Raw genomic sequence first — 12,856 nt, forward strand, 5'->3', positions numbered from 1 at the left:
TGTTGTCCCCTGTTTCTCTATGATTGATTTACTGGTTTATTTTGTTGCAGTTTGGCAGGGATAGGACCAAACTTCCCTATCACTAAATGTAAATTGGTCCCTGGTTCCCGCCATTCCAGATGTGTGAATGTGGCTGGAATGAAGGAAACTGGCACATTAATTGGTTGGCCAATTAATTAATAAATTATTCAGTTAGGTAATTATACAGGTGTGTATGAAAGGTGGCAGGCTCTAGTGCTTTGTTGAAGGCATATAATTTTACCAGGGAAAGCTACATCTTCCCTTAAAATCCTGAAGATTGCCTCTGCTATTTTGTTTATTTTTGCTAATAAATTGCACAGACGTGCTTGAATATATTTGTGTGTTGTGTGCTTACCAGTACCACTCGGTCTACCCTGTCATAGACCTATTGTGTTTTTATTGTGTTGTAATTATTGTAATATTGATTATTTATTGTCATGTTATACTTGGCTGATTGATGTGGTTTGATGCTGCTGCTGCTTTCTTTCAAGACCCCCAGGATGGATATTTCAGTGTTTTCTCATCCTGGGAAACAATAAAGTGATTTGAATTGAGCAAAACATGTGTTACTTGTCTGTACTTGGGTAACTGTTTCTGTATCTTTACTATGAGACCTGCCACACATGTGCACTCGTACTGGGAGGATGACAACAATAATTATTAACTGAAGCTCTACACATGCAAAAATCTATTGACACACATTTCAATTAATCCACAGTATAGTATAAAATATAATTTACAGCCAGGAGAAAGGAAGCAGTAATACTGTAGTGATCAAACTTAGCCCCAGGCTTTCCATTTCTGAGGCAGCTGTTTACCAAACCAGGGAGGCTGGGTGGTGGAATTCCATCAGTACCGGACAAGGAATTCATTTAAAGAGCTGCTGAGCCAGGCTAGACGCAGGTACTGTATTTAGTTATTGTTTTTAAATAGTGACTCTTGAGCTATCTTTTCAGGTCTCAGTTAATTCATTTACATTGCATTTCTTGAAGAGTAAGAATACAAGGACTACTGGTTTACACAAACAAGTACATAATGGGGAATAAATGCTTGTGTACCCTGAATAAACGTCTCTGAAACAAGCATATATATATATATATATATATATATATATATATATATATATATATATATATATATTATATATATAATATACATGTGTACACACTAGTTCATTAGTTAAAGTTTCAGTGCAATAAAAAAAATGCATTATCAGACATTCAGTATATTTAAAGATCCAGTGCATCAGTTTACCATTTTACACTGAAGCTAAATTAATCTGGACAAAGCTTGGATAAGAGTTGGAAGGTTGGACTAGTCATATCAATTGTATCTCTTACTATGACATTGATAAGATTGCAACAGGAGTTACTGTAGAATGTTCCTGTCCTGATCCGTGGTAGATGAAGAATGAGTGTGAAGTTGTAATGCAGTTTCATCTCCACTAGAGGGCTGAGCCTTTCAAATATTATCCATTTAAGTTTTTTTTTAGAGATCCCAGTAATAGTGACTGCAGCATAATAACTAAAATGCCATAGGCACAGCACAATAAACATTCCATAGGCACAGCACAATAACTAACATCCCATAGACACAGCACAATAAACACCCCATAGGCACAGCACAATCAAACCTGACACCCCTGGATAATGTCCTGACTAACTGGAATGAAAGACTTACCATCTGCTAGGCCAATAATGAAGCTGAATTCAGAGCTGCTCTGTCATGTTTTTTTCACACGGGACAGATTACAAATCACCTTGTATTGTCCAGCATGTCAATTGCTTGCACTGGAAGTAAGATTTAGTTATAAAATCTTGATAATTAATGTTTCATAAGTTATGTTTAATGATTCCACTGAGTACCTCTCAGTCAGTGTTGTTTATATGGTCTCAGTGGCCACGATGTTCATAAGGATCGCTTTCACCTAGGTAATAAGAGGAGGCTTCACTGCACTGGGGGTGATAATGAAGAATACATTCACAAGTCATTAAAAAAAAATCTATTTAAACTAAGACCTCTGCTTTAGCAGAACACCAGCAGCCCCATTGAATGCTTATTTAATTGCTAGGTGATTCACAGACATTGTGTTCACACAGTTGTTTAACAGAGCCCAGGTTGCGCTGAATAGATCTATTCATCTCCCACCCTTGAATAGAACATTATTCTGAAAAAAAAAAAAACAGAGGAGACCAAATGAACAAAGAGGACGGATGAAAAAGAAGGAATTTAACTGCAGAGTTGACTGTATTTTCTAACCAAACAAAAATAAGAAATGAGGAAAAGAAAGAAATCACTGAGCATATTACTGAAATCCATGCCATTGTGAATGCTGCAGTAACTCGCAGACTGGAAATGCTGGAGCTGGGTTTTGTCTGCACTGTTTTAGACAGCACTGCTGTGGCAGTCCATTCTCTAATGGTTACCAGAAACCGACAGCCCAGTGCGTCCAAGTTTTTTTTTGTTTTTTTTTAACCTTGGCTGAATAACTCAATGCTGTTTTATGTGTTTGTTATTATTTGATTAGGGTTATACTAACTTCAGCTGAACACAGATATTTTAATATGTATCTGATTAAAAATGGGAGGAGTTGAAAAAACAGAAAATGTTATCCAAAAATAATCCTCAGGTCCACCTCATCCTGATGTTGGTAAATCTTAGCTGAAACTGGTCTATAGAACGTCAGGAATTTCCTTCAAAGTGCAGTGCATTTGTCAAAAGCTATGTCCCTTCATTTTTATTATAATGAAAAGTGGCAACCCTTGTTTCCTACTGGGCAGGCAGCATTTTAAATAAACTGTTGCTCAGAGGTTTTGAGTTTCCCTATGCTGAGCTGTACCATAAATTTGCTGTATTTTGTTCTCCATTTTTTTTATAGTACTACAAAAAGTGAAATAGGATCTTCATACTAAAATATCAGAGGAGAGAATTGTGTGACGTGTACCCATTTACTGAACAGTGAGTTAAGAAGTAAAACATTATGATGAAAAAAATAACTCAGTTTGATATTATTAATGTACCTGTGATGGGGTGTGGGGAGTATAACACATATAGGCCCAGTCCTAGATCTGAGTTAATCCGCTACAGCCTATCACTACTCGACACTGTTTCTGAAACCTCTTGGTCTTAAATAGCAGGAAACTTAGCACACCTGTATAACTGACCTTCCCAAGATGGCCACCACAGCAGGACTCTATACCTACTGTGTGCACCATCTTTTTGAGGTCACATCTGTCAGGAGGCCAGTTTTCCACCCTCCAGCTTCCTTCCCCCTGTTGCAGTCTTATAAAAGATGTTATAAATAATATTATACCCCATGGGAAACGTTGCTACACTTGCTAATGCTTCCTGTGAAAAACAGGGGATTTTGGTTTAATCATACAGTTAATAATAAAACAGGCTAAAGCAATCCACTGTTTTAGAATGCGTAGGTTACTAAGAACACCTAGAAAGAAATTGTATCTATAATTACTTTATAACTTGGCATGAAGCATTACACTTATAATGTGCCATTAAATAATTCTATAATAAGCTGTTATATCTGGTTAATAAACATTTAGAGTGAACTTTGGAACTGAAAATATAAGGAAAGCAACGAGCAAATGTATCTATTTATTTAAATTCAGCAACAGCTTAGTAAAATTATCCAAAAATGTTTTAATTTAAATTAAGCTTCTCAGTAGAAAAAAATAAATGAATGGTCAACAAAGCTGATTAAATGTGCTAGCTTTGTAATTTCTGTAATAGATTGCTTAATAATAATAATAATAATAATAATAATAATAATAATAATAATAATAATAAAAATAATAATAATAATAATGTGCTAACTTAGATTACACCTCCTCCCAGCTGTTCACAACTGTGTTCTTTGGAGAGAAAGTTTGTTTAAACATATTGGGATCAACCCTACTGCTTTCCATCAGGTGGCAATGAAACTACTGACACAGTAGTGGGAGATGGTTGGAATAGAATTTTAACTTTCTGGCCAACGAATGTGATTGACTTTGATGGCTGCTGACATCTTCACAGCCAGGAATAAGACTTGAGAAATGTAGTTAACTTTCCAAAAAATTCAACCGTGAGCAATGACAGAAGTGAGATATGCAGTTTTGTTTTAAGATACTCCCTAGTTCTTATTCTGTTGATTAACATTAACCAGACCACTGCCTGGTCTTAATAACATATTGTATTTGCATAATTTTTTTTTTTTTTTTTTTTTTGCAGAATTGTGCAATTACAGCTGGCAAAGCTTCCATCTTCCAATAGTTTTCGGTCTTGCAATGAATCCAAGTTAGTTTCTTGGAGTTGGATTTCCAGAAAATCAACTAATCAGACAGATCTGTCCCCGATTAGTCTGGTTGTGAAGAAACAGATAACGTGTAAACGACCTGGCTTCCCTAATATACCCCTGCTATGCAACCTAGGATAACAAGGTGCACTTCCCTCGTTTCACCACAAGAGGCTTGTGAAATCCCTACAGTATGCATCCTCTACAGCGTTATGTTTGCTGCTGATTTTATTGTATTAGTGATTGTTTATTTATCAAACTATTAATTAAATAGAAACTGCAAATCTTGAATTGTTCCCGTTATTGCTATTACTTTTGATTTTTTTTAAACGCAATAGTGGTCTGTAATTAAATAGAGCTAGTGTTTCTACATGGAAGTTTGGTATAGCTGAATACCGCAGCTCTATTGCATAAAATAAAGCAGGTTCACATTTAATCTTGGAAGAACAGAGTATTCCCTCTGGTTATGCAATCAGTTTTACAAGCTGTTTTATGAGCAGTGTTTAAAGGTATTTACTGAATTACTTAGCCTTTCTACATTAAACGTAAAGTAAAGCCTGTTATTTACAGCCTACCAGCAACCCCGCTCACCGCAAGAGAGCATCTTAACCACTATGCAAAAGAGCCAGCTCCTCTGAATTCGTGGTTATAGAGCTTTTAACCTCATCTCATCTCATGACAAGGGTCCGTACCTATAACAGCAGTGTATCCACAACACTGCCGTTACATTAGCTACCAGTCATTTTACAATAATCCCAGCTTTCTGTAACTACCATTTCTTTTAGGTGAAAAGCAGTAAAGTATTTTTTTTTTTCCTGTTAGAATTATTTCAGTAAAAAAAATAAAAATAAAGCTAGAACATTGAAAAAATATAATTTTTAAATCGTGACCAATCTGACTTGCACAGCATGTAGGCACCTTTGTTGTGAGAAAAATAAACACTAATAACATGAGTAGGCATAAAGAAACACATGTTTAAATATGAAATATATTACTCTTGGGATGGGCTGTGATGTGAAGCTGAGAGATAATATTGCTGAATTCAACTGTTAAAAAATTCAGAGACCTTGAATTATGAACATGCAACCGCTTTAGCTCCCTGTCGTGTGTGTTGTGTATAGCACTGTGCTTTTAGTAACAGGAATTTAATAATCTATGTTGTTGTTGTCTTTGCTTGTATATTACATTTTAATACTGCATTACTGTCATAACGTGACTCAAACATTCTAGGGTCAAGAGCAGGCACTTATTTGCTGAAGAAATGGGAATGTTATTGTGCTATAAGCTGGCTGTTAAATGTTGATTTGTATGCAGCTCATGAAGTGATCAGACTTCTTGGCCATTGTAAGCTTCTGGCGTGAAACCTGCTGCACAAACAGAGCCCTGCAGGTGGCAGATTAACTGCAAGACTAATAGTAAGGGACAGGACCAGAGCAAGCACTCAGCAAGGAGTACAAACCTGCTAAAACAGTCATGCTTTTTGTAGACTGTTTATTATGTGTTCACACATAAAGAAATAATACATCAAGTAATAACATTCATATTATTTGAACATTAATTATTTTAAATATATTTAAGAAAATAAATGCTGGCTTAAATATGTCGCAGACTTGCAATTACTGTACAGAATATGCAAGACTCGTTTATTTTTTATATGGGATTGGATTATTGGGCAGGTGCACGTCATTTAATTTTGGTGTTATGTTTCAATTTTCATTGCTAAACATGAAAAAAACTCCCTGCTAAGAATTTTTTTGAAATAAGCCTCATTGCTATGATTTATACTTTTAGATATATTTTTTGTATCTTTAAAAAAAGTGTGTTAGACCAAGCAACAAAAAAAATCGAGTTCTATTCCTCTTATTGATATTCAAAACACGTTTTTCCTTTTTTTTTCACTTTTCAATTTAGTGAGTTTTAACTGGTACAGAAAATGATGTATATTCTTGTCAAATCTTAATGATCTAGATGGATTAGTGTGATTGATCTCTAGGTTGCCACAAGCCACTGACATAGATAAATTCTGGCAAATTCCTTCATCAATATAAACAGAACAACTGAATGCCAATTGGCTGATTTTATCAGGAATGTGTACCTGCATGGCTGAGGGTCACATATAAAAGGGAAGAAAAAAATCGCTGTAAATCTGTGGGCAAATAACATGATCATTCACCTTTATCCTGGTTTAGATACTCACCAGATCTCCTCAACCTTGTGTCTCCTCATATTAGGTCATGATTATGCCACTAGTCCCTCTTCGGCTGCTCGCTGTGGTCCTCCACCTAGCCCTTTTCAGGACGACCCTCGCTGGGGTGTACTATGGGATGAAACAGATACCCCAGCAGCAGCAGCACCACCAGATGCAACAGTTACCTCACATGCCAATGGGCAAAGAAAGCTTGCCCATGCAGCACCCGGGCAAGGACATGTCCCACATGCAGTACGGCAAGGAGATCCCAATGATACCCCAGTACAGAAAGGAGATACCCCAGGTGCCTCTGCCTATGGGAAATGAAATGCCAAGGAAAGAAGTTAAAGGTAAGAGCAATGGAAATGCTTACCCGTCAACAGAACCCTCCAGCATCCTTCCATTAACGCTGTGTCGTTATACCACTTATTTGAACCGTTATTTTATGGCACATACAGCTAAATATTATACTAATCAGAACTACTGTAGCAGGCTTCTACTGTAAAACAGTTAATGAGGTCTATCGGAAACAGAACACTTGCTCTGGTATTCAGAGCTTTCGTGAACCATTAAAAATGGGCAATGGTAATTGTTTTTGAAGATATTGCCATTGTCTCAGAAGGGGGGTAGAATGAAATTCATAAACTGGGCCTGCAAAAGGAGTTGCTTGTTTTGTTGATTCTGCCTTTTTTACATTATGGTAAGAGTTAGAGCATTATAACGACAAGTAAACATTCCTGGCAGTATACATGAAGATTATTCCATTACAACTCAGGTTCTGGAAAATGTACTGTATTCATTTAAATGAGAGCCGGCAGAGGAAAAAAAAAAGTAAGGTTTACGACTCTGCGCATGTCTGCGCATGTGCTGTTTGCAAACAGACAAGATCATACTGGGAGGCAGTCTCGGTTACCAGGACACCCCTCAGAAACAACAAGCTCACTCAATGTGCTGTCTTTTGGGGGGGGGGTTACGTTATCCTGCATCTTTCTGAAGAATAAAAACAAAGGGCTTTTTTAAAAGCACGATATAAGAGCGAAGTGTGTACATTAGCTAATGAAAACACAAAAGTAAAACGTGCAATTGCTCCTTTGCGCTACAAGAAAAGGCACACCGGTCTGCCAAGTGTCATTATTCACAATGATGGAGCCTGAAAAGAATGCCCAGCACACGCTGAGAAGAACCCACTGGTGCTTTTCTTGCAGTAAATTAAAATGTCAGAAGAAAATGTTCTGCAGATTACAAAGCACACTGAAGTTTTTATTACAGTAAATCAACACATCTTACAGACATTTTGCTGATGGATTCAGTCATTTGGTACATATTTTACTGTTAGAGGTATTAGGGGCCTACTTTAGCCCTGACTGACTGTCTGTCTTTTCTGCATGCTGCACAGACTCAACAGCAGCAGCTTCATTAGTCATGCAGGGTCGCTCTTCAACTGACACATACTGTGGACCTGCATGTACATAAAGTCCAGTGCATTTGCCAGTGCATTAATGCATTATGGAGATACCCCAAGTTGATTTTTAATCAAGAAAAAAATAGGGTTGGACAAAAAAGGGTTGGACAATCCATTGGGTGTCAGCCACCATGGGCATCCCCATAGAGGGCACTGTTCCTTAATGCCATAAAGTATCACCTTACACTTCTTGCTTTCCTGTTCACATACCTATTTAATGCCTATTTTCTCAATATTAAATATATTGGACATTGGGCAGCAAAGGGTTAAACTGTTCCTTTGTAATTTGTGCAGCTTTGGGACTGACGTACCTGCCAATCGAGAACTGTGACAGTCTGTGATTTCTGCTGTCTTGCAAATCATGGCTGAAACTGACTAGGAAAAGCAGGAAGGGCTCTTTCTACAGTAATCCTTTTCCAGCTTTCTATGCAAATTCACCACCGTTAATTTTAAAGAGTAAGTTACTTCAAAAGTTGATTCAATTTATTTTACACATTTCTCATATTATTTTATGGTATTCGTTCCATTCAAACCATGAGACAACGTGAACTTTTAACTCTGCCAGTCCTACCTACTCTATATATACACTCTATACTCTTTATGTAAATAGTGGTGTTGATTTCCTGCATCATGCATTTACTGTGGAGTGGGCAATTTGCCAACAGTGTAAAATATAGGTCACATGATTGGAATGTTATGAGGAAACATGTTCAGTGCTGGCACTTACGAATCTCCAGACAAGATCAAAGCATATCCAGGTAAAGGAAAATTTTGATAAAATTATAATAAATTCAATATTGGTGCATTAGAACCCAGAACTGTGCAGAATGACTACCAACACCATAAAATAATTAGGGAAGGTAAAAAAAATACAATAAATTCACATTGGAAGTTACTTGCTCTTTAATAAATAAATACACATCCAACAACAATCAAGCCATATTTCTGCCAACAAATGGTCTGTGTTATTCTCATCTACTGTGTAGTTTGTATGGTCAATAACACTTTAAATGCATTGTGTTAGACAATGCCAGACCCTGCCACCCCTTCTTGTAAAATGCAGATACGCTTGGAATGCTCAACTATACAGAACCTAGTTCTCTAGAGGAAAGTTTGATCTTAAACTAACTGGGATAAATATGATTTACTTAAGAATGTTTGGCCAGTTTGGAAAATTGGGTCACAGGAATGAAACCAACACAAAAGCAAATGAAAATATTTTCCCAGTTTCCCTTTTTTCTTGATAGTGGAAACTATAGCTCCCTATATAGAACAAACTAACATAGCTTGTATACTGCATAGTACAGCATTCAGTGCTCCCTTATTATAATGCAACCCTTTATAGCATAGAACTAATTAAAGGGTCATTTTTTGGTGACACTGATCCACCCATTTGGCCTTCAAGGATTTACCAGGTGAATATGCCCCACACCAGGGTGATGCCAAATCGAATCGGGGAGACCGGTATTGGACAGACAATGGATGACCACCGTTAAATGATAGGTTGTTCCCACAATTGTTTTTCTGACCATTATGTTTTTCATACACAGGTATTATCCCAAGGGGTGAGATGGGCCCCCCTGGAGAACCAGGCCACAAGGGTCTTCCAGGACCACAGGGCCCCCCTGGAATGCCAGGCCGTGGCTTACCAGGACAGCCAGGAAAACCTGGCCCGCAAGGACCCCCAGGATATCCAGGCATTGGGAAACCTGGGATGCCGGGGTTACCAGGTCCACCAGGCGGCATGGGACTTCCAGGTCCAAAAGGCGAGTTAGGCCATGCTGGAGAGGGAGGGCCAATGGGTATGCCAGGACCACAGGGACTTCCAGGGCCACCAGGTCTGCCTGGGATTGGGAAACCCGGTGGCCAGGGATTACCAGGTCAACCAGGGCCTAGAGGCGAGCCGGGGCACAAAGGACCACCAGGACTGCCAGGATTGCCAGGGCCAAAAGGAGAAAAGGGCATTGGACTGCCAGGGTTACCAGGGCTGCAAGGGCCAGCTGGTCCACCAGGTCAACCAGGTCAAGGCGGTCTCCCAGGGATAGGGAAACCTGGACTAAATGGACTCCCTGGGGCCCCAGGGGGGCTTGGAAAGCCAGGGCTTCCAGGAGAGCCAGGATTACAAGGACCAGCAGGACAAGGAGGACAACCAGGACCACCAGGCCTTCCTGGCATTGGTAAACCAGGGCATGATGGGTTACCAGGGCGGCCAGGATTCCCTGGAGGAAAAGGAGAACTTGGTCCACCAGGCTTGCCTGGGGGCCCTGGTTTACCTGGCTATGGCAAACCTGGTTTTCCTGGGCCAAAGGGAGAACAAGGGATGGGCGGCATGCCTGGGGCACCTGGGCCTAAAGGAGAAAAGGGTCATGAAGGCATTCCTGGAATGGTAGGACCCCAAGGACCAATAGGTCCACCTGGTCTGCCTGGTCCCATGGGGCCGCCAGGAGGTGTTGGCTTTCCAGGTCCAAAAGGGGAGGGTGGGGCAATGGGGCCACAAGGGCAAATGGGTCCAAAAGCAGAGCCTGGCCCACCAGGTTTGCCAGGCCAACCAGGGTTCCCAGGGGAAGGAGGCCAACCTGGACAAAGGGGTTTACCCGGCCCCATAGGACCCAAAGGGGATAATGGGCATAAAGGATTGCCGGGTCTTCCTGGGGCCCCTGGCTTGCCAGGACCAAAAGCAGAAAGAGGATTTCCTGGTGAACAAGGTCAGCAGGGCCCAAGTGGAATTCCAGGAATTAAGGGCCCAAGTGGTCCAATTGGGCCTCCAGGTTTACCAGGACCAAAGGGAGAACTTGGTCTTCCCGGCCAGCCCGGCTTTCCAGGTGTTGGTAAACCAGGACCTCCAGGATTCCTTGGGCCTCAAGGGGAACCAGGACGCATTGGACCACCTGGACAACCTGGTCAGCCTGGCCAACCTGGCCCTCCAGGGCCTCCTGGGCCTCCTGCCCAAGCACCAGGCCTCGGTCAAATCATGCCAGAGATGGGTCCAGGCCTGGACGGCGTGAAAACCCCACCTGGGGGCTACAAGAAAGGAAAGCAGGGAGCAATAATGGGGGAAAATGATGGCCTCTTAGAAATGCCCGCCTTTACTGCTGAGCTAACATCACCATTCCCCCATGTGGGGTCCCCTGTAAAGTTCGACAAGCTTCTCTATAACGGCAGGCAGAATTACAACCCCCTGACCGGCGTCTTTACCTGCGAGATCCCTGGGATATACTACTTTGCCTACCATGTCCACTGCAAAGGTGCCAACATCTGGATAGCACTGTACAGGAACAATGAGCCAGTGATGTACACATATGACGAGTACAAAAAGGGCTTCCTTGACCAAGCCTCTGGCAGTGCTGTGCTCCCGCTCAGGCCAGGAGACAAAGTGTACTTGCAGATGCCATCAGAACAGGCATCAGGACTCTATGCAGGCCAATATGTTCACTCATCTTTTTCTGGGTATTTATTATATCCAATGTAAAAAATGTTTAAAAAAATGTACACAATTATAGATTTTTAAGATCTTTTTTTTATACTGTTGAAAGCTACAGTTACGATTGGACCATTTTGACCAGCTCTTACAATGACATGTACGAGTTTAAAGGTTTATATATGCACAGCTTCTTATAGTCACAGTACTCAGTACATATTTACAGTATCCCATGTTTAAAAAGAGAAGTAAAACTACGCAATGCTACCATAAACTGTACTGCAAGTTAACATTATACTCAATTTCAACTGCGAACATACTTACTGTACATCCAATCAGTTGCACATTATCTCATTCTTACTTTTCATACCAACTCTCTTTGTATGTCTATAGTACTTCAAATTTAGAGAAAGTAAAATTCCAGATCCTGATTCACTGTAAAAATATGCATTTTGGCTTCTGTAGAAAATAAAAACTGAAAGCACCAGTCAAACTAAAATATGGTGAACAACATTAAATGAAAAACTACATCACAGAGTGCACATTGGATATTTAATAATACATGCAAGCAATATTTTTTTTTTAGGCACAAAACATTCCATAAATGTATATTGAGAAAAAGGACAAAGTATGGGGCTTTATAAAAATAAGAAGAAGAAAAAGCATTTTTTTTCAAAGACATTTTGAAGTACATAGTCCAGTGTACTATGGGTCAGTTCAACAGAAGGGTCAGTTCAACAGTCATAAATCCTTAATCTGTCATTCTAAAAGGATGATATGCGAGAGAGAGGGGGAGAGAGAGAGAGAGAGAGAGAGAGAGATGTCCGTCCGTCAGTGATTTTTAGTTGTGCTAATTTCAGACTCTACCATGTCTTGCAGACTTACATTGCAACAGCTGAAATAACATGATGTATCACTAACAGGGTTAAGAAAAGTAGTTATGAATCACAGAGTGCCATGCTGACTTCAACGTAGTCAACCTAAAAATGTTTTGTTCAATTTGTTATTTTCTTACACTGATATTTCTTATTTTGAGTCCATTATGATTCAGCCACATATGTAAAAAAGAATGACGGCACTCTGATATGTGTACCCCTTATATTGTTAAGAGAATTTAAATGTGTTTTTCATTTTCCCCTGAAATATAAATCTACTCCATTTTATACAATCGATTACTAAAGATGGCTACCTAAGAAAAGTACTAGAAAATTTTGAAAGATGTTGGCTGTAGTTGCTGGGAATAGCACAGCCAGCTAATGTTTTTTTTTTTTTTTGATGTGTGGGGGGGGGGGGGGTGGGGTGGGGTGGGGTGGGGGGGGGTGGGGGGGGGGGGGGGGGGGGGGGGGGGTAAACTGCACCAGTATTTAAGTGTGCACGTGTCATAAATTCACAACGTCTTATCATACACAATGTTACTATGGAACAATCCAAATTTCCATTGACATGCTAAATTAGCTACCGAAGGATTGGTTCCAA

At 39.9% G+C, this 12,856-nt stretch overlaps 1 protein-coding gene across 1 annotated transcript in view; it reads left to right on the plus strand.

The window, feature by feature from the left end:
* Positions 1-12,660, plus strand: part of LOC121328098 (collagen alpha-1(VIII) chain-like) — a 49,876-nt gene extending 37,216 nt beyond the window's left edge. The window contains exons 3-4 of the mRNA XM_041272586.1: positions 6,544-6,850; positions 9,513-12,660. Of these exons, the coding sequence (XP_041128520.1) occupies positions 6,544-6,850; positions 9,513-11,431 (2,226 nt within the window). The 3' untranslated portion in view covers positions 11,432-12,660. The remainder of the gene's footprint in view (positions 1-6,543; positions 6,851-9,512) is intronic.
* The last annotated feature ends 196 nt before the right edge of the window (positions 12,661-12,856 follow it).

Source organism: Polyodon spathula, chromosome 15 (genome assembly GCF_017654505.1).
Source record: "Polyodon spathula isolate WHYD16114869_AA chromosome 15, ASM1765450v1, whole genome shotgun sequence".
Taxonomy (NCBI): Eukaryota; Metazoa; Chordata; class Actinopteri; order Acipenseriformes; family Polyodontidae; genus Polyodon; species Polyodon spathula.